We start from the raw sequence: 18,663 nt of genomic DNA on the forward strand, positions 1-18,663 counted from the left end.
CCCCCGAGTTAGTGTTTTTATTTCTTTCGTATAAATACCCAGAAATGGAATTGCTGGATCATATGGTAGTTCTAAAACAGTCATATAACTCTCGATTTATTGTCTTATCCACCTTCTTAATAGAGAAAAGCAACAGAGTAACGAGCAGAACAGGAAATATACTCAGGAAGGGTATCCTGATGTGCACCAATGCACATACATGTACACACACACACACACACACACACATTTTCTCTTCTCGAATCTGTTTCTGCTCTGAGCTTGGAGTATGCGTGGAACAGAACAGTCACCGTTAAGGCAGTGCATCACAAATACCTGAACCGGGAGGCAATTTAGAAATAACTGTTCCCTTTTGGCCCCGTGTCTCCATCATCAGCCTTTCCCTCCTCCCTGACCTCTGAGCCTGGTGGCCTGTGGTCATCTCAACAGTGATAGACCAGAGTGATTGATGTATTGACAACACAAACAACCACAGTGATTTCACATCTAAGGCTCTGGCACACTCCTTTGGATTGGCAGAAAATTTTAGGAAAGAGTTCATGATAAAAACATTCTTAGGTAAAACTGTTCTCCCTTGGAAAGGCAAAATTTCAGTTTATTCTTAAATACTATTCCCAAGGCCCTTTGGCCTTAATGTTAACATTACTTGCAGGGAGGTACTTCTGTTGTTTGGATTTTAAATTATGGGAGCATAGGGCTTCCCTGGTGGCGCAGTGGTTGGGAGTCCGCCTGCCGATGCAGGGGACGCGGGTTTGTACCCCGGTCCGGGAGGATCCCACATGCTGCGGAGTGGCTGGGCCCGTGAGCCATGGCCACTGGGCCTGCGCGTCCGGAGCCTGTGCTCCGCAAAGGGAGACGCCACAGCAGGGAGAGGCCCGCGTACCATAAAAAAATAAAAATAAAATAAATTATGGGAGCATAGGGAGTGGTCGAGGGCAGTCTCTGGAGCCAGGACTCAAATCACAGCCTCAACACTTACACAGAGATGCTCAATTTTTGGGCACCTGTTTCCTCCCCATACAATGGAGTTAATAATAGAACCATCTCACAGGGTTGTGATGAGGGTTAAAGAAGCTGGTGTTTGTAAAGTGCTTGGAACAGGGCCTGGCACGTAGCAAATACTATATAAGTGCATGTGAAATATATATATAATCATATTCTACAACATGTTAATTATAGTATTAATATATTATAGTATTATATAACGTGTTATACAATATATATTTGATATACATCATAACATATATTTACTACATATGTATGTGTACATATATATTTTTAATAAGACATCTTCCTGTCAGTTCACTGTAAAATGTTCTCCTGTGTGGGGAAGGAAGCCACGGGGTTTGACAGCTGTGTTGGTGAGCAAGTACCATTTGTTGATAGAACAAACTACCAGGAAACAAGGCCGAAGGTCTCAGTCCATTGATGACCCTGTCCTCATTGTCTACTCCTTTGGGTTTTATAAAAGTCATTTGTATGGATGTTCTTGAGCTTTGGGACATTTCTTCCAAAAAATTATGTAAACCTGAGATTGCATGTTTTAGGAAAAGTAATCTCTCATCACTTACCCTTTTTCCATTTTGTTCTCCCTCCAGCCCAAGCTTTTGGCCAAGGAGCTGCTTGACCTCGTGGCATCTCACTTCAACCTGAAGGAGAAGGAATACTTTGGAATCGCCTTCACAGATGAGACGTAAGTGCCCCATGTGCTTGGAGAACCTGAAGGGAAAATACAGAACCTGAAGTCGTAGCGTCTCAGCTGCCCACGGTGAAGGCAGCTGCAGGCCACTTGGGTCTTGTGGTTCAGGGCCAGTCCAAGTTCATCATCTGAATTTCAAAGGCCTTGTGATCATGCCTGGAACGGCCAAAGGATATAATTAGGGTGATGCTCATATTATGAAATTATGAGGTAGACCAGTTCTTATAATCAAGCCGGTACGTGTTCAGAACCGAAATGTTTGTTTTTTAGAAAGTGGATTTGTCTGGGTTTGTTTTCTATTAGAGTTAAATGAAAACTTCTGGAAATGAAACATTTCTCTCCAGTGTTGGAATAACAGTAACAGGAAGTCAATGCAATGAAAAGTTCAAAATGAAAAGTATCTGTGCAGTTTCACTGTCAACGCTGAAATAGAATATAAAATTCGAAAATTCAGATTGTTCATCTGTTGAGAAGTACATTTGCGTTCAGTGATCTTTCCGTTTGGCTCTATACAGCGGTGTTTTGCAACACAAGGAAGGAATATCTTTACTAAAATTTCAATTTCCTTCTTAATAAACTGTTTGCAAAAGACTGCAGTGAACACCTGCACAGATTCCTGGATAAAAATAAGCTGTTCTGGGCTTCCCTGGTGGCGCAGTGGTTGAGAGTCCGCCTGCCGATGCAGGGGACACGGGTTCGTGGCCCGGTCCGGGAAGATCCCACATGCTGCGGAACGGCTGGGCCCGTGAGCCATGGCCGCTGAGCCTGCGCGCCTGGAGCCTGTGCTCCGCAACGGGAGAGGCCACAACAGTGAGAGACCCACGTACCGCAAAAAAAAAAACCTGTTCTAAGCAAATGTTTCACAATTTTCTTTCCTCTGGGTGTACACATACACACGCGTGCACACACACTCCTCCAAATCCTTCGAATTACAGAGGTGACTTCCTACAGTACTAATAGATCAGGCTTCGGTTAGCGGCTGGACAAGACAGCTCAGGGAGGCTATGCCCCACCAGTCAGATGGAACCATCAAGGCAGGATGGGCTCAGAGCAAGGACAGGGGCATCCACGTTGGTCAGTAGGAGAGATGATCAGGTGTATCTGCATGAAGACCCTCCGGGAGCTGCACATGGACAGGGTGGCCATAGCATTTATGATCTAAATCGGGACCCTGTGAGTAAAAGGGGGTGTAAATCAGTATGGTCGTGGGCAAACTGGACAGGTGGTCACCCTCTAAATTAGCAACCTTTCAGGTGATGGTGTGGTCGGGGAGCAGCGTTGGGAGCAGTCACACCTGCCTCAAGAAAGCCAGGAGGGCGACTTCCTTGGCGGTCCAGCGGTTAAGACTCCACGCTTCCACTGCAGGGGGCGCTGGTTCGATCCCTGGTCAGGGAACTAAGATCCCACATGCCATGTGGTGCAGCCAAAAACAAATTAAATTAAAAAAAAAAAAAGAAAACTGGAAGGAACAGGTTACTCCCGGACCCTGGAGCCTCAGGGAACGGAGCCAGAAGGAAGGCAGGAGTGGTTGCTTCTGGTCTAGAAGGTTCTCTGTGCCTGGGGGTGGGATCAACTAACCGGGTCTGTGAACTGGAGGGCTGGGGTGGGAAGAAGCGGCAGAGTAATTTTAAGACATGCTTTAAGACAAACATGCGTCGAGAGTAACTACTTCGGCAAATGCAGATGTTTTCTACCCTTTCTCCTGAGAATCACTGCAAACTCCCTCGATTGCCACTCAGATGTTTTTTCACTAATTAGAAAGAAACCACAGTTTCAATTTATCACATGGTTCACATTTCCCAAGCACGTTTCCTCTTCTGAAAGAGCCAGTGAACTCGAGAGGAGTCCCAACTAGACTTCGCTTTTGAATAAACAAGAGTCAGAGAATGAGCTTGTTGTCCTGGGCCAAGGAGCAAGAGGTACGCTTGCTGAAGGTTTTAGACCACAGCCCTGATGGCACCAGCCAGAAGGAAGTGAACGTCAGGGAGAAAGTGGCTCTTCTCCCGGGAGAGACGCAAGCAGGAAAACCACACAGCACCGTCCGCCTGTCCCATCGAATGGAGCCTGACCGCTCCGGGTCTTTCTTGGCGCTTCTGGTTCCCTGGGCCGGCAGGGAAGGCTTGTGTGTGTCCGGGGTGGAGGGCGGAGAGAGAGAGTCCAGGCTGGAGGGAAGGGTCCCTTCCCCCTGGCCTGGTGGAACTGGCAGCTGGAGGACCCTCTGGGGGGGCAGTGATGAAGAGATTATGAACCATCTTCTGGCACCGTCCAGGGGAAGAGTGGCCACCACCAACCTCTTCACCCCGAGCCTGGGCGGGAGCGTTCCTCTGGGGACTGTAGGAGCGGCAGGCGGCCAGCCGAGATCAGTGGACAGGGCTTTGCAGCTGGCAAACGGTTCCTGGAAAAGAGGTGGCAGATGGGCCTGACTCACCGGGAAATGGTGAGTGTCAGGGACCCCGAGGAAATCAGGAACCGGGCCTCCAAGGGACTAGGATAAGGAGACAGAACAAAGAGGAGAGGGGGGTGGCGGTGACTCAGGACGTGGTCAGTCATGGGCTGACAACACCTGGGGCCAGAGGCGTTGGCTGTTGGCCTCTTTGGTCATCCGACCTTTTCTCCTTTTCCTGCTGGGAAAGGAATGAATGAAAGCTGTCACCACAGAACGGTGCCTGAGCGGGGGGAGGCTTGGTCTAGGGTGGTGATCACAGGGCATTAACCACTAGGCTTGCCCTGTGGCCCCGCCCCCCAGCCCTCACACTGGGCACCACTAGTCACTAACACAAGATCATTTAATAACTGTGTTTTCAAATTGTGCGTGTGTATTGTGTGTGTGTGCGCGCACGCACGTGCGATTTCTGCAGGTGCTACGCTGCGTATTTTATAATAAAATGCGTGGAACTTCCATCCTTTATTGCGACCCATGGTGTAGTCCATGCATTTGCCTTTTTTCCCAGTGCAAATCAAAACAAGACTAACTTAGAAAGTGCTGTAAACTATAAAATACTGCACCAGTGTTAGGTATTCCCAGCAGTGTTATCATTCCTAATAGTAGAATATATGGCACGTAGGCCATATGTGTCATAGGTCAGTGAGTCTTTCAATATGAACTGCTGTTGATGACATTTGGAAGGATCTGGACGGGCCTGGAGAAAAGAAATATAGAGCAGAATGTAGGCAAAATTGGAAGATTCTCTAAGTACGGGTGTCCTCACCCCTAAGTTGTGTTCATTAATAGTGTGTCCAAGGCCACAATGCAAGACTCAGTGCCCAGAGATGTTTCCTATTGTTAGTTGATCAACAATTGTGTGGGATTAATACTAGCTCTGCCTTCTCTTTCTTAATTCAATTTTTAAAACTTTTTATTTTGAAATAATTAGATTTACAGAACAAAGAGAGTTCTCCTATACCCCTCACCCAGCTTCCCCAATGTTAATATCCTACACACCATGTGATAATTATCAAAACGAAGAAATTAACATTGGTACTATATTAATGCCTGAACTACAGACTTTATTCAAATTTCATCAGTTTCCCATGAATGTCTTTTTCTATTCCTGGATTCAAGTGCATTTAGCCCCTTTTATTTTTAATAATTCTGCACAAATAAAAAGAGATATACAGGCAGACCTCATTTTATTATGCTTTCCTTTATTGTACTTCACAGATACTGTGTTTTTTACAAATTGAAGGTCTGTGGCAACCCTGCATCGAGCAAGTCTGTCGGTGCCATTTTTCTTACATCATTTGCTCATTTCGTGTCTCTGTGTCACGTTTTGGTAATTCTCACAATACTTCGAACTTTTTCATTATTACTGTATTATGGTTTTCTGTGATCACTGATCTTTGGTGTCACTTTTGCAAAAAGATTACAACTTGCGGAAGGCTCAGATGATAGCACTTTTTAGCCGTAAAGTATGTTTAATTAAGGTATGTACCTTTGTTTTTTTAGACATAATGCTATTGCACACTTAATAGACTACAGTATAGTGTAAACATAACTTTTATGTGCACTAGGAGACCAAAAAATTAGTGTGAGTCACTTTATTGCAACATTCACTTTATTTCGGTGGTCTGGAAGCAGACCCCCAATATCTCTGAGGTGTGTCTGGAGATGATTATCTGTGAATATCTGAATTGTGATACATGCAAACAATGACATTTTGATGGTCTTTAAAACATTCTGAGGCCAAGTAAGAGCCTAGCATAAATTTGATCTTAAAATAATTATTAACGTTTTGCTACAAACATGACCCTCAACCTTGACTCCGCATTGAAGTCACCTAGGACACCTTATAAAATGCCCGTGCCTGGGACCTACCCTCAGAAATTCTGATTTAATTGGTCTGAGTGTGGCCTGAGCATCAAGATTTTTGAAAGCTCCCCAAATGATTCTCAAATGCAGCCAAGTTTGAAAACCCCTGTTCTAGAGAAAGGGTAATAATGTTGGTGTAAATTACCTCTGCTCGCTCCCTCCAGATGCAGGAAGAGAAGCTGAGTTCACTTGAACTTTGAATGTTTGGGACCCATCAGGACACACACCAGGAACCTGCAAAGTTATAAACTCTCCCCCACTCCAGACTCTGGAAACCTGTTTGCAAACCAACTCAGAAGTTCAGATTTAATGTTTCCTTGAGTGCAAATAGAGTAATCAAGATTTTCATTTATCAAACATTGGTGTCCATCATTTAAGGAAAGTTATTTTTACATGTTATTTTCGAAACATTTCCACTGCTGTTTCAACAACCAAGTTGATTTTTTTTTCAGAACTCATGGTTCTGATTGTACAATTTAAATCCATACAGCCTTATTCTTGGTTATATGATCTAGTCTCAGTCATAATTTTTATTTCCTCTGTTTTGGTGTCTTTACAAAAAACTATATTGAGGTGTAATTGACATACTAAGCTACACATATTTAAAGTGTGCAATTCAAGGAGTTGAGACCTAGACAAACACCTGTAACACCCAAGTTTTTAATTTTTTTTAAATTTTACATTGGACTATAGTTGATTTACAATGTTGTGTTAGTTTCAGGTGTACAGCAAGGTGATTCAGTTACACGTATAGATACATCTATTCTTTTTAAAATTCTTTTCCTGTTTAGGTTCTTACAGAATATTGACATAGGCAAACACCTGTAACACCCAAGTTTTTACTTTTTAAAATTAAAAAAAAAATTTTGACAGAGAATCCCATCATCAAAAGCAATAACTAAACAACTTTTAGACTATTCAGCAGAAGTTGTCAAACACGCCCCAGGCTGAGGCCATGATTATGTAAAATATTTAAATTTGAATCTCTTCTTGTAAATGTTAAGGATTGTTTGTCAAATGCTGTAAATGAGTATCCATGTAAAAATACTTTAAGAAGTACTTAGGAAGTTGAGGGAAAAGGTTAAGAAACTCAGTTAGCCATTATTGCACATTTTCAAAGCCACATACCGTTAGAATGTATTTTCACATACCAATTAAGAAAATGAGCAGTTCTTACTTAATCACAGACCCCTGTGAAATTTCAGTTACATTCCCTCACCTCCACAAATGTTTACACACAAAATAATTAGTGCTTAAGTTTTAGAGGGTTCACAGATACTCTGAAGACAGAATCTAAGTTCAAGAACCAATTAAGGCTTTTTTTTTTTTTTTAACAACATGCTGTGTCTTAATTAATTGGATAGGTATTGTTTAAGGAGTGTGATTTATCTGGATAATTAAGGTCCAAAATGCCCCCAACACACTGGAAATACATCCGTAGACCCAATGACAGGACAATGGGGAGAGTCCTCTGTCCTACAGTGTCCTTGGGTCCTGCATCCCAGGACTGGCATTGACTGAGACATCTGAAAAGGGTCTCGTTGATGAGCATTTCCCAGTCACAAACTGACGTACAATTTAAAAAATAAAGCAGAAAAGCAATTTTCCAATTGCAGAAGAAACCTCCACAAGATGCAGCCCTGGGAATGTCATTTATTTAGAAATAGGTTTGGGATTTCCATTCATTAAATGCTCTGTACCATGAGACTAAGGAGAAAATCAATGGCTACAACCTCGGTGCCTGGGTTGTAATAGCTGCTTCTGGGAACGCAGCATTCAGCGTTCATTACCCCCTCGGAGGCGGCCTGCGTAGACCCTCGGATGCTGCGGAAAACAACAGAAACTTCTGTTCAGTAACTGGAAAGGGGCTTTAGCAGAACTCTTCCTGTGTGCAGCTAAGAGAAATAAAAAAGAATGAGGTAACCAGAGGGGGCCTTAGGGATCCTGGCTTTCTCCTGACCTTTTCCTTTCCAAGGCGAGTGGTACGGGGGCACTCGGATCCTGGACGAGGTGAATTCTCATCGAATATGGAGACTGTTTAGTTAAGGCAGGAGCGGTGTCTATACGTGGAGGGCAGTCATGGCACCAACAGCAATATTGATCTGTGGGGCTTATCTGAGGCCAGTGTATTCACTTCTTAGTAGATGTTTATTTAGCATCCACTGTTAAGCCTGGAGATACAGAAGTAGCTGGCCTTTGACTCCTTGGAGAGCTTGTATTTTTAGTTTAGGAGGTAAATATCAAGATAGAGTGTAGAAGGTACTAGAAAAGAAAATTGGGGCTAGCCTTCAGAGGACATAGTAGAGCAAACAATTCCTCCATATAATAAAAAATTAAAGGCATAAATTCAAATGGACAAAAGAGCCCATGATTTAGTCATCCGGGCTCCCCAGTACATTCCTTACCTTTATCTGTGTGCGCGCATCACTCTTGCAGGCTCTCTCTCTCTCACTCATACACCCAACATATCAATACCTGAAAGCCATTATTTGAGGTATTCTAGCTGAATCAGTATCCCTGAGCTGTCCTTGCTGAGCACACGTACTTCTGATTCACAGACACTGAAGAGCAAAATCTTCTTCCTTTTGAAGAACTCCCCACCCCCTCTCTCCATCCAGTGACATCTGTAAGAATTTCATCCTCTTGTTTAAACTTTCTTTGGAAGCTCATTCCATACGAATCAGCTGTCTACAATAAAAACCTCTAAAGGCACAGAGTCTCATTCTCCCCTGGGGTCCAAAAAGTGATGGGTTCAGATAGACTTATCACACACCTCCACCCTCCAGTGACTTTCTGCAAAGAAAGCTGTCCTTAAGGCCATCTCTATTGAAGGTGCCAATGCTTGGACCAAAAATCTATTTGTATTATATGTTAGAAGCTAAAAGCAATCTGTTAAATAAATGCATCCAATTTCTGTTGCCGGGAAGCAACCGCGTATTTATTACTGACCTAACAGTTTGACCTATTGCCACCATAAACCAAATGGGGGGTGTTATCTCGCTCAGCTTTAAAGACAGTTATCAGTCAAGCAATAACAAAAATACCCTGAGGGTCTGCTGGGACTTTTTTTTTTTTTTTTTTTGCTTTGTTATCGGCAAATGCAGTGATGTGCATTCTCAAATGAAAAATCAACGAGATGATGAAATCCAAGCTATCGAGGATCTCTTAGTTAAACTGTATAGAGAAAATGCTTCTTTTACTCTTTGCTTCCCATCCCACCCTAGCTTAAAGGAAAAAAAAAAAAAAAGAGGTTTGAGGAAGAGACCTGATGTCAGGAACGTGAGGTGTTACATATGAAAGAAGAAAATCCCAGACAGTGAGGAATCCTTGACACTGTTGGGTGTAGGAAATGTGACTTTGAACCCAACGCAATCAGCAGAAAAGATTTTAACAAGTGGAAAGCGGTGGTCTCAGAACTGGGGTTTTTAATCCATCTCTTAGCTTTTGCCTCAATATTGGGCAGTTATCCTAAGGGACCTGGGGTGGGTCACTGGTCCTTCAGTCTTTCGCTTTGTAGCACCTTCAGTGGAGAGATTTTTGTACAGGCACATAAAGTGGAAGGAGTGACTTCCTTCCGCCTGAGGGTCCCGGGACTCGACTCCAGGTGCAGGAAGCGCACCTCCCTGCAGATATTGGAACCCTGCCTGTGTGTGTGTGTGCGTGTGCGTGTGTGTGTGTGTGTGTCATGCCATGCCATCCCACACAGAACTGGGGTTGAGGAATCCAAGTAGGGGACGTGGGGGAAGGAAATTCATTTTTCTTCCAAGGCCAACTATTCGGTTTAGGGGGAGTTCTGGCCTCCTTGTTCTTTCTGTTTTTTGACCATTTTCTCACTTTCTAGTCATTTCATGGCCTGATCAGTGCTAAACTAATATGTGGCTGGGAACCAAGGAATTTGTCCCTGGAGTGTTGTTCTTTTAAAAAGTTTAGCGTAGGGAATGAAATTACCTAGGGAGGGGGGATCCAACTGCCTATTTGTCCTCTGATAACATGGATGAAGAAGATGGGCAGTGAGCAAACCCAGTAGAGTAGTATCCAAGTGATGTGCATGTCTGTGTCTCTTCAAGCAAAAGGTCCCCATTTTCAGGTTCTCCACCAAGTGAATTATGGCCCCCAGAAGCCAAGTCAAACCCCCAGTGGTCTGAGTGGTCAGAAATGCTGTGCCCTTGGGGTGGGGTGAGGATTTCTCAAGCCTGGCCCATTGACTGATCTTGAGAGCACAGGTAAAGCATTCCATCTCTCCGTTCCTCCTTATTCCTTGAGTTTGGGACCAGCGGAAAACCACTGTGCACCATTCTAGTCTGTCTTTCTTGAGAGGATCCTTAAGAGGTTATCTCACCAGACTCTTTATCAAGAATTATTGCAAGGCAAAAGATGAAAATTTAAATCTGCATGGTCATTGAATGGATTTCTGTTCCGAGTTTTTGCATATTCTGTATTTATTTGGCATCATTCATTACAGGGCCAAACTAACAGCCAAAGTTGTTTCCATCCCCGCCGTGACCCTGAGGCCACACTCTGAATCACTTCTTTTATGTAACTCTCACATCCCAAGCCCACATTCTCCCTGTCCTTAATCACCCCGGGGGCCAGTTACCAGAGAACCAGGGACAGCTCTTATGCCTCAGGGTCTGCCAGGATTGTTCAAACTAGCCAATCCTAAACTGTTCCCCCTGCCTTTTCCACAAAAACCCTAAAAAAGCCTCTGGCCTATGTCTTCCCCGTACTCCTTCCTGCCTTATGACCAACACCGTGCTTCTCCTCATGGCCCTGCGTGCTGTAGGTGCCTCTCATTTCCAGGAAACTGTGAGGAACATTAAACTTTCCCTTCAGTGGCATTGACCTCTCTGTGTTGTCACTCAGTCACTTTTATAAATTAAGATCGGGGCACAAACCATCTGCTTTTGGAGGTAGTCATCCGATCAGTGAGCAAGTATTTTTGAGTCCGTAGTGTTTGCCAAGTGCTGGGATAAGATCTGGGGATGATTTTTTTTTTTTTTTAATGTTGAAAACTTACAACTTAGTTGGAGAGGCAGGTCATGTTTTTTAAATAACTAATTGCACAGGGCAGTGCTAAATGCCTTGCAGATGACACAAACCAGAAGCTCTGGAGTTGTTTGAAAGAAACCCCAGACGTAGGCAGTCAAGGAAGACTTCACTAAAAGTAAGGCTTGAATTCAGCCTTGAACAATGGCTATCATTCAGATAAAGAGGCTGGAGACACTGTTCCAATGAGGAGAAACCGCATGATCAAAGTCCTGGGGTGAGTGTGCATATGGCGTGTTTGCAAGAGGCTGAGCACAGAGAGAGAATCCTAGGAGATCAGGGACATTTTCAGTGGCTGGAAAGGAGGGGCTATGGCTTATTACTCCCCGATAATGAGGTCTGTTTGTCTTACCTTCCAATCAATCAAAAATGCACATGCTGTTACCTTATAGGGTAGATCTCTCTGTGTTTTCCAGATATAAAAAGTCTGTTGAGGAAAAGTGTGTACACAGAATAAGTCCCATAGACTTCGGGAAGTGCAGCAGCAGAGGTGTGCCTGGGATGGGTGCCGTGTGAGTCCAGAGGAGGACCCACAGCCCAGGCTGGTGTGTGGTGTGAGGTAGGGGTGTCGGGGAAGGTTTTCTGGAGGAGACATAGGAGAGCTGGGTCTTGAAGGATGGGCCAGACTTCGCTGTGCCGTGAAGGAGAGGAAAGGCATTCTAGACCGAGGGTACAGCGTGAGCTAAGGTGCAGAGGTTTGAGACAACATGATCCCCGAGGAGCATTGTCAGCATTCAGGACGAGAGTTTATCCCGCCTTTCTAGAAGATGTCGGCCCAGTCGTTTTGCTTGGAAGACTTCTTTTTTCATTCTTTTTTTACCCTTACTGTACTCAGAGGAGAGTCACCAAGCATGAAACATAAAGTTAATAGGAAAACATTTTTGTCTAGGTGAAAATTCTTGGAGGAGAAAGAGGCCAGGTTCCTCAGGCGGACACTCTTCCAAAGCAGCTCTCATCCTCAACCCTGGAGCCACAGGTGTAGGCTTAATTGAAGAAGGGATTTGCTTTTTTGTGCAAAAGGTGCAGTGTGAATGACATCTCAGAATGGAGATGGAAGCCTCTAGAGTGTTCTCTAGCTTTCATTTTTTGGAGGCTTAGAGGAGCAAACGTTTTAATACAATGATGCAACAGCTTTTGTTTAAAGAGTGCCAGCCTTTCACACAGGTATATATGTTATAAACATCAGTGTTGCTCAGCATCAGGCCCTGAGGAAATGTTGTGCAGTTGTGTCTGTTCAGCATGAGCTTATTACTAAGGCAAGGCGGTTATAGGACTCTGAGACCTCCAGGATGATGGACCGAGATTGGGGAAGGAGAGGAGAGGAGAAGGACAAGGGTAGATTCCTCTGCTCGTACTTGTTCTGTGATCCTGCCTTGCCCTTCAAAGACCAACCTCCTCAACTTGACTCCAAGGCCTTGGTCACCACTCTCCAGCCTCATCCCTTTCTACTCTCATGACACCAAGGTTTCTTCCCACCCCAGGGCGTTTGCACATGCTGGCCTCTCTACTTGGAAAGTGGTTTCCCCTTCCTCTTTGCTTTCCTCTTGTCATTCTTCAAATCTCAATCAAACACCAAGCAGTCCTTCTCAGGTCTCAGGACTAGATCAGGTTCTTACAGGTTCTCATAACTCATCGTCCTAATACTATTAGTAATTACATAATTGTGGAAATAGTTGCTGAGTGTCTGTCTCCTAACAAGAATATAAGCATCAGGGGAATAGGGACTGTGTTGATTTCACTTACTGCTACATCTCCAGACCCTTATTTGAAGAAGGTGGTCAATTAATGTTTATGGAAGGAGGCAGGGAGAGAAGGAGGGAAGGGAGAAATAAATGCAGAAGTGACCCCATTTATATGTCATCAGATATTTCCGTGGTTCACTTTTAAACAGCTTTAATGAGGTAAAGTTGACGTGCAATAAACTACACAAAGTGTACAATTTCATAAGTATTGACATACGTCTACACCCATGAAACCATCACCACCATCAAGATAATGAACATCTCCATCACAACCAAAAGTTTCCTCGTCCTCCCTGTGTTTACCCCCCATCACCCACCCCCAGGCAACCACCCGTCTGCTTTCTGTCACTGCAGACGAGTTTGTACTTTCTAAAGCTTTCTATAAACGGAATCATACAGTCTGTACTCTCTATTGTCGGGCTTCTTTCACTCAGCATAATTATTTTGAGATTCATCTTTGTCGCTGCGTGTATTAATAGCTCATTGTCTTTATGACTGGGTAGTATTCCATTCTATAACTATATCATAATTGGTCCATTCCCCCGTTGGTAAAAATTGGGGTTGTTTCATGTTTGGAGCTATTACAAATAAAGTGAACATCTGTGTGTAAAAGTCTTTGCGTGGACACCTGCTTTCATTTCTCTTGGGTAAATACCTAGGAGTGGAGTGGCTGGGTGGTATGGTCGGTGTACATCTCATTTTTAAAGAAACTGTCTCTGACTCACTTTGCACCCCATCTGCCTCCAGCGAGATGTTGTGAAGATTGCTAACACGTTTCTAAAGTGTGTTTGGAGGCCTTCAGGAGAAAAGGCAGTCAGGAGTGTGGTGGTTAGGGAATTCAGGAGAAGAAAGAGAGTATGATTGCCTTTTCACTTTAGTGCCATTGAGGAAATGGACTGGGGGTCTCAAACCCCCGACTTTGACTGTCATGCAGTATCTCCCGCTGACGCAGTATTCCCCCGATAATTCCCTTGGGTTCTGCAAATACTGAGCACTTAAGAGTGAGGCAGAGGGCCACGTTTATCTGTGGTCACGCATGTTTTGCAGCACATATACCTTTGTCCCAAGAAACTCCGGCAAAACCCAAAGCCCTAACCCACTGGTCTCTCTTTTCCTCAGGGGACACTTAAACTGGCTTCAACTAGATCGAAGAGTCTTGGAACACGACTTCCCCAAAAAGTCGGGACCAGTGGTTTTATACTTTTGTGTCAGGTATGTACATTGGGTATCCATCCTTTGGTTTTTTTTTTTTCCCCCCTCCTTTGTCAGAAAAGTCTGGGAGGGTAGAGCGATCAAAGAAAAGGGAAGTCAAGTTTGTCTTGGTCCGTTGCCAGGAATAGAGGTTGTGGTATAGCTTCATTCCCAGCAGATGTAAACACAGGGCGTGAGAGTGTAAGGCATGTCAGCGTGTGTGCGTGGACACATGTGTTTGTGCTCTGACAATAGGATGCTTGTGTGGAATGAAAATAAAACCCTTTTTTTTTGCTTTTTTGCGGGGGAAGGAGGTCATATATCTCAAAGGAAACTAAGTCTCTGAGAATAACACAAATCCGTGGTTTCTTTTGGTGGCCTTCGAAGCTACATAGCAAAAGTCTGCGTATTCTTTCCTTCCGTCACAAGTGCTACTTGGTCTCTTGAAACTTGCCTGTTTTATCCCAGGTAGGAATAGTTGAAACCCAGCAGCAAATCACAGATTAACGCATTTCCCACTAAGGGAGGCTATGGTGTAATAATATATCAGAAACAATAGTCATTTTCTGTTCGTTAACGTACTGTAAGAAGTTTTATTTCGTGACTGTATGATTCTTATAGTTAATATTTGCAATAGTCTTATGAAGTCAACCAGGCTGACCACTTGGGTTTGCAAAAGGTTGTGTGAAGCCAGAGGGGGATCATGTCATGGGTTCAAGGGCAAAGTACAAATCATGCGTAGCAAAGCCAGAACCTGAGCCCCCAGATCTAGCGGCTCCCTGAGCGCCCAGTCTGTGGAGCCACCAGGCTGTTTCTGTCTACACAGCTGCAGAGGTACTTGGGTTCAAATGACTCAGCCTTCCACTGGACACTAACCCTTCCACTCAATGCATAGACCCAGCACTTTTTAAACATGTGAACAGAAATTCAAGAGCAGGACACCAATGCTTCACAATTCAGTTCCTCCTAAAAAGGACAGCCAAGAATACAGTTTTAAGTGTAGCCGTCCTGATACGGCGAAAGGCAAAAATCAGAGGTAAAGGGTCCCTTTCACAGGCGGGAGTATGTGTCATTATCTCAGCTGGCTGAGTACATTTAAACTTGCATTTAATCCCTTTTTGATTTGTTTAACAGCTGCAAACATATCAGAGCTAATCGTCGCCATTTCCATCCCTGACGGGCATGATTTCAGTGTCATCTTCTCTTTAATGGCGACTACTTTTTCTCAGATAAATGGAAAAGTCATCCTATATAGCAAAGAGTAACAGTGGCACCGGGAGGGGTGGCGGCATCAGGGGAGACTCGGTTGCATTTAAGCAGGTCATTAACCCGCAGTGGGAGATGGGTGCGTACACTTGCCATGGATCAGGCCCCCCTCCTTCGTGATGCTTTTTGCGAACGTTAGCCAAGAAGAGAAAACACTGGGCTGGTTGCATATTAGCTGTTTTTCTTCCAGTGTCTGTTATGAATTGAGTTATGTGTGGGTTTGGGGAACGAGCCTTGGAGAAAAGCTTGGAACGCTGTGAGATTGCTGGGTTGAAGTGTTTGTGGCCGAGGTTCTGCGTGCAGATGGTCCACCTCACTGCAAGCCAACGTCTCTCCATGGAACCAGATACACAGAGAACTGCCAAGGTAGAACCAGCCTAACAACAGAACTGGGGATGGGGTGACTGAAGACCCAGGGACATGCATTTTCCTAGTTAGCCAAAGCAGGCACCTCCCCAAATGCTCATTAGGAAAAACTCTCCGAATTCACATTTAGAGATGGACAGCTCACAGAAATACAAGGCAGAGCTTTCTCTAGCTCATCCTGCAAGCGGATCTTTCTGGAGAGCCCCAGGTTTCTATTTCCATTGACCTCTTGGCCACCTGCGTACATCAAACTCAACAGGTCCAAAGCCAAATTCATCATCGTCCCAGCCACCCCCCACCTCCCCAAACCTGTGGTACCATCAGATCTGACGTCATTATCCATTCAGTTATATAGGCTTAAATCTCAAAATCTGTCCCCCTTTCCTGTCCCTCAAATTCTTACGGGCATTAATTCTCTGCTGCTACTTACGAAATCTCTCTCTGCCCTGCTCCTTCCTCTTTATTACGTGAACTCAGGCCCTCATCTTCTGTCACCTGAATTTTTATGACCGCCTCCCGGCGTGGCTGTCTCCCTGGCCCTGGCCACGGAAGATCCTGGTTCCCGGAACCCCTGCTCTCCCGAGTCCCCACTTTGCAGCCGGCTGAACAGCATGGTATCAAAATACTGATAATTTGTCTTCTCCCAGAGAGGAAGCAGGTTCTTCCACAGGGGTGAATTCCGCACTTGTACCTTGGTTTTCAGCCTGGGAAGAATTCCCAATTTATAACTCGGTGCCTTTCTCAGGATGCCTATAGGCTGTTTTCTACAACGGAGTGGTATGAGATTATCTTCATAAAAGACCCAGACCCTGGAATATGCTGGAGTCTCCAAAAGAGCTTCTGACCAGCTGGGCTCTTTCCTTGTGCGTACACGCTGACCTTTCTAAGCAAGAACCCAGCTGTCCATCACCCGTGCATCCCTGAAGCCCCTCTCCAGCCCCTCATTGCCTTTCTTCTTACCTTTAAACATCTATATGTTACATCTATATAACATGTGTACAGTTATATAGGAGAATAAAAGCAAAATGGAACCACCTGATAAAAGAGACCATGGAAAAGATCAGCTGCCTTAAGCCAAGGTTTAAGAATTCATGGAGTGGACGTCTTAACCCTGTGTCACTGAGGATCTACGTTTGGGCTGCCACCAGCATAGCTTGTTACTTGGCATTTATATATTCTTTCGCTGCGATGCATATTCAAAACATCTGTGAGAGTGAGGGCAGAATTATGGCTTCCATTCAACCACTTAGGAAAAATAAGATCCAAATATATTAAATAACGTGAATTGGAACTCACAGAATTTTGCTTCATCCTCAAAGCCAGGAAATGAGCATTTCCTCCTGGGAGGGTGTGGAGCTGGCTGCAGGACAGTCTTGGAATGACAGGATGGAGGGCTAAGAACCTGCCTTTGCTGACCCGTTATTTAGCCTCGAAGGGACTTGATCCCTGCAATTCTCATCAGTCAGATGACCAGGAATGGTCACAGTGGCATCAGGGTCTTAATAATTACCTAAAAAGGAAAAAGGTCAGAGAAGAGGGGGAACTGTCCATTATTACGGATGAATTACCTTCACAACAATCCTTGAAACAGGTATTATTTTTCCTAATCAAGATAAGGAGGTGGGAGCCCAAGATGTTTAGGTAGATTCTGCCCCCAGGCATGGCTGGTAAGTTATTGTATCTGTTCAGCCAGATCTGACTCCAGTGGTGGGGCCCTACCCCTTATACCACGCGGCCTCCGTCTCACAAGTGAAAAGTGACATCAAGATTGCTAACCAGGGCTTCCCTGGTGGCGCAGTGGTTGAGAGTCCGCCTGCCGACGCAGGGGACACGGGTTCGTGCCCCGGTCCGGGAAGATCCCACGTGCCGCGGAGCGGCTGGGCCCGTGAGCCATGGCCGCTGAGCCTGTGCGTCCGGAGCCAGTGCTCCGCAGCGCGAGAGGCCACAACAGTGAGAGGCCCGCGTACCGCAAAAAAAAAAAAAAAAAAGATTGCTAACCAGAGAGCCTGCCGTTGCTGCCTGTGCAGCAGGGCCAGAGGACCCGAGTTGAGATCGCTGCCCTTGGCCCATCTTGGCTCCACGCTTGGCCACATCTGCAGCAGCAGCGTCCATCTGTAAAGGACAGATGCCCCCATCTCTGGGCAAGAGGTGTCGTGGAGAGCAGCCCTCCCAGGCCTCACCTTGCTCCTCTGGAGCTACCCAACTCAGCACCATGACAGAGCGCCCCCTGCGGGGGACAAAGCAACCTGCAGTCCCAAAGCTTGGCGGCCCTACTGGAAAGCACCTTGGTGGAGGAAGGGGCATCCTCAGTGGCAAAGCAGGCATTTCCAGAAGCTGAGATGTGTGCTGTTAGTCCCACTTGAGAAAGACTTGCCATCTCCTGACAAGGGGGACGTCCAGTGGGGAAGCGTTCTGCCCTGCCCTGTGCTCTCTCCTCTTCTACAAAGAACACGCCTCGGTCTCACCAGCCCCTTTCTGTCACCCTGAGCTGCGTCACTGCTGCCTTAAGAGCCAAAAGCCACTCTCATTTCAACTGTGAGGTGTCAACAGCTTTCTCACTTGTGAATGCCATGCTACGTACTCACCATTATCGATGGATTCGGTTGTTGATTCATGGATATTCATCGGCACTTGCTGTGTTGTAGGTACCATTTGAAGAGGTAGGAAGAGAGAAGTGAACAGGTAAACAAGCACCATCCCCAGCTTCCAGGGTCTGTCTGTCTCTTACACACACACGCGCGCACACACGCACACACACCCCTCATCCCATCTTCCCAGGCTGGTGCGTCCACCTGCCCTCCAGTTCCAGCCCCTCCCACCACCTCAGGGAGCTCACTCCTGATAGTTTTCCCTCTCTTTTCCTCTATCTTAAGCTGCTCCTCCACTGACCCCTCCCCTCCATGCCCCTCCATGATGCTCCCACCCTCAGAAAAGAAAATACCCTCCCTGACTTGTCTCCTCCTACAGCTACCACCCCTGTTCTCCCTTCTGTTCACAGCAAAGGTTCAGAAGGATGGACTTGCTGCCCCCTTTCCCATGTCCCA

The 18,663-nt window shown here is 45.4% G+C and overlaps 1 protein-coding gene across 2 annotated transcripts in view; it reads left to right on the top strand.

Moving 5' to 3' along the window:
• The window catches only part of FRMD4A (FERM domain containing 4A), a 623,578-nt gene that overhangs the window by 471,101 nt on the left and 133,814 nt on the right, over positions 1-18,663 (top strand). For both annotated transcript variants that reach the window (XM_089906385.1, XM_022580547.3), the window contains exons 3-4: positions 1,599-1,693; positions 13,916-14,008. In XM_089906385.1, the coding sequence (XP_089762511.1) occupies positions 1,599-1,693; positions 13,916-14,008 (188 nt within the window). The remainder of the gene's footprint in view (positions 1-1,598; positions 1,694-13,915; positions 14,009-18,663) is intronic.

The sequence above is a fragment of the Delphinapterus leucas genome, chromosome 2 (assembly GCF_059928025.1).
Source record: "Delphinapterus leucas isolate spDelLeu-1000000601 "Yukka" chromosome 2, BTC_Dleu_Yukka2, whole genome shotgun sequence".
Lineage (NCBI taxonomy): Eukaryota > Metazoa > Chordata > Mammalia > Artiodactyla > Monodontidae > Delphinapterus > Delphinapterus leucas.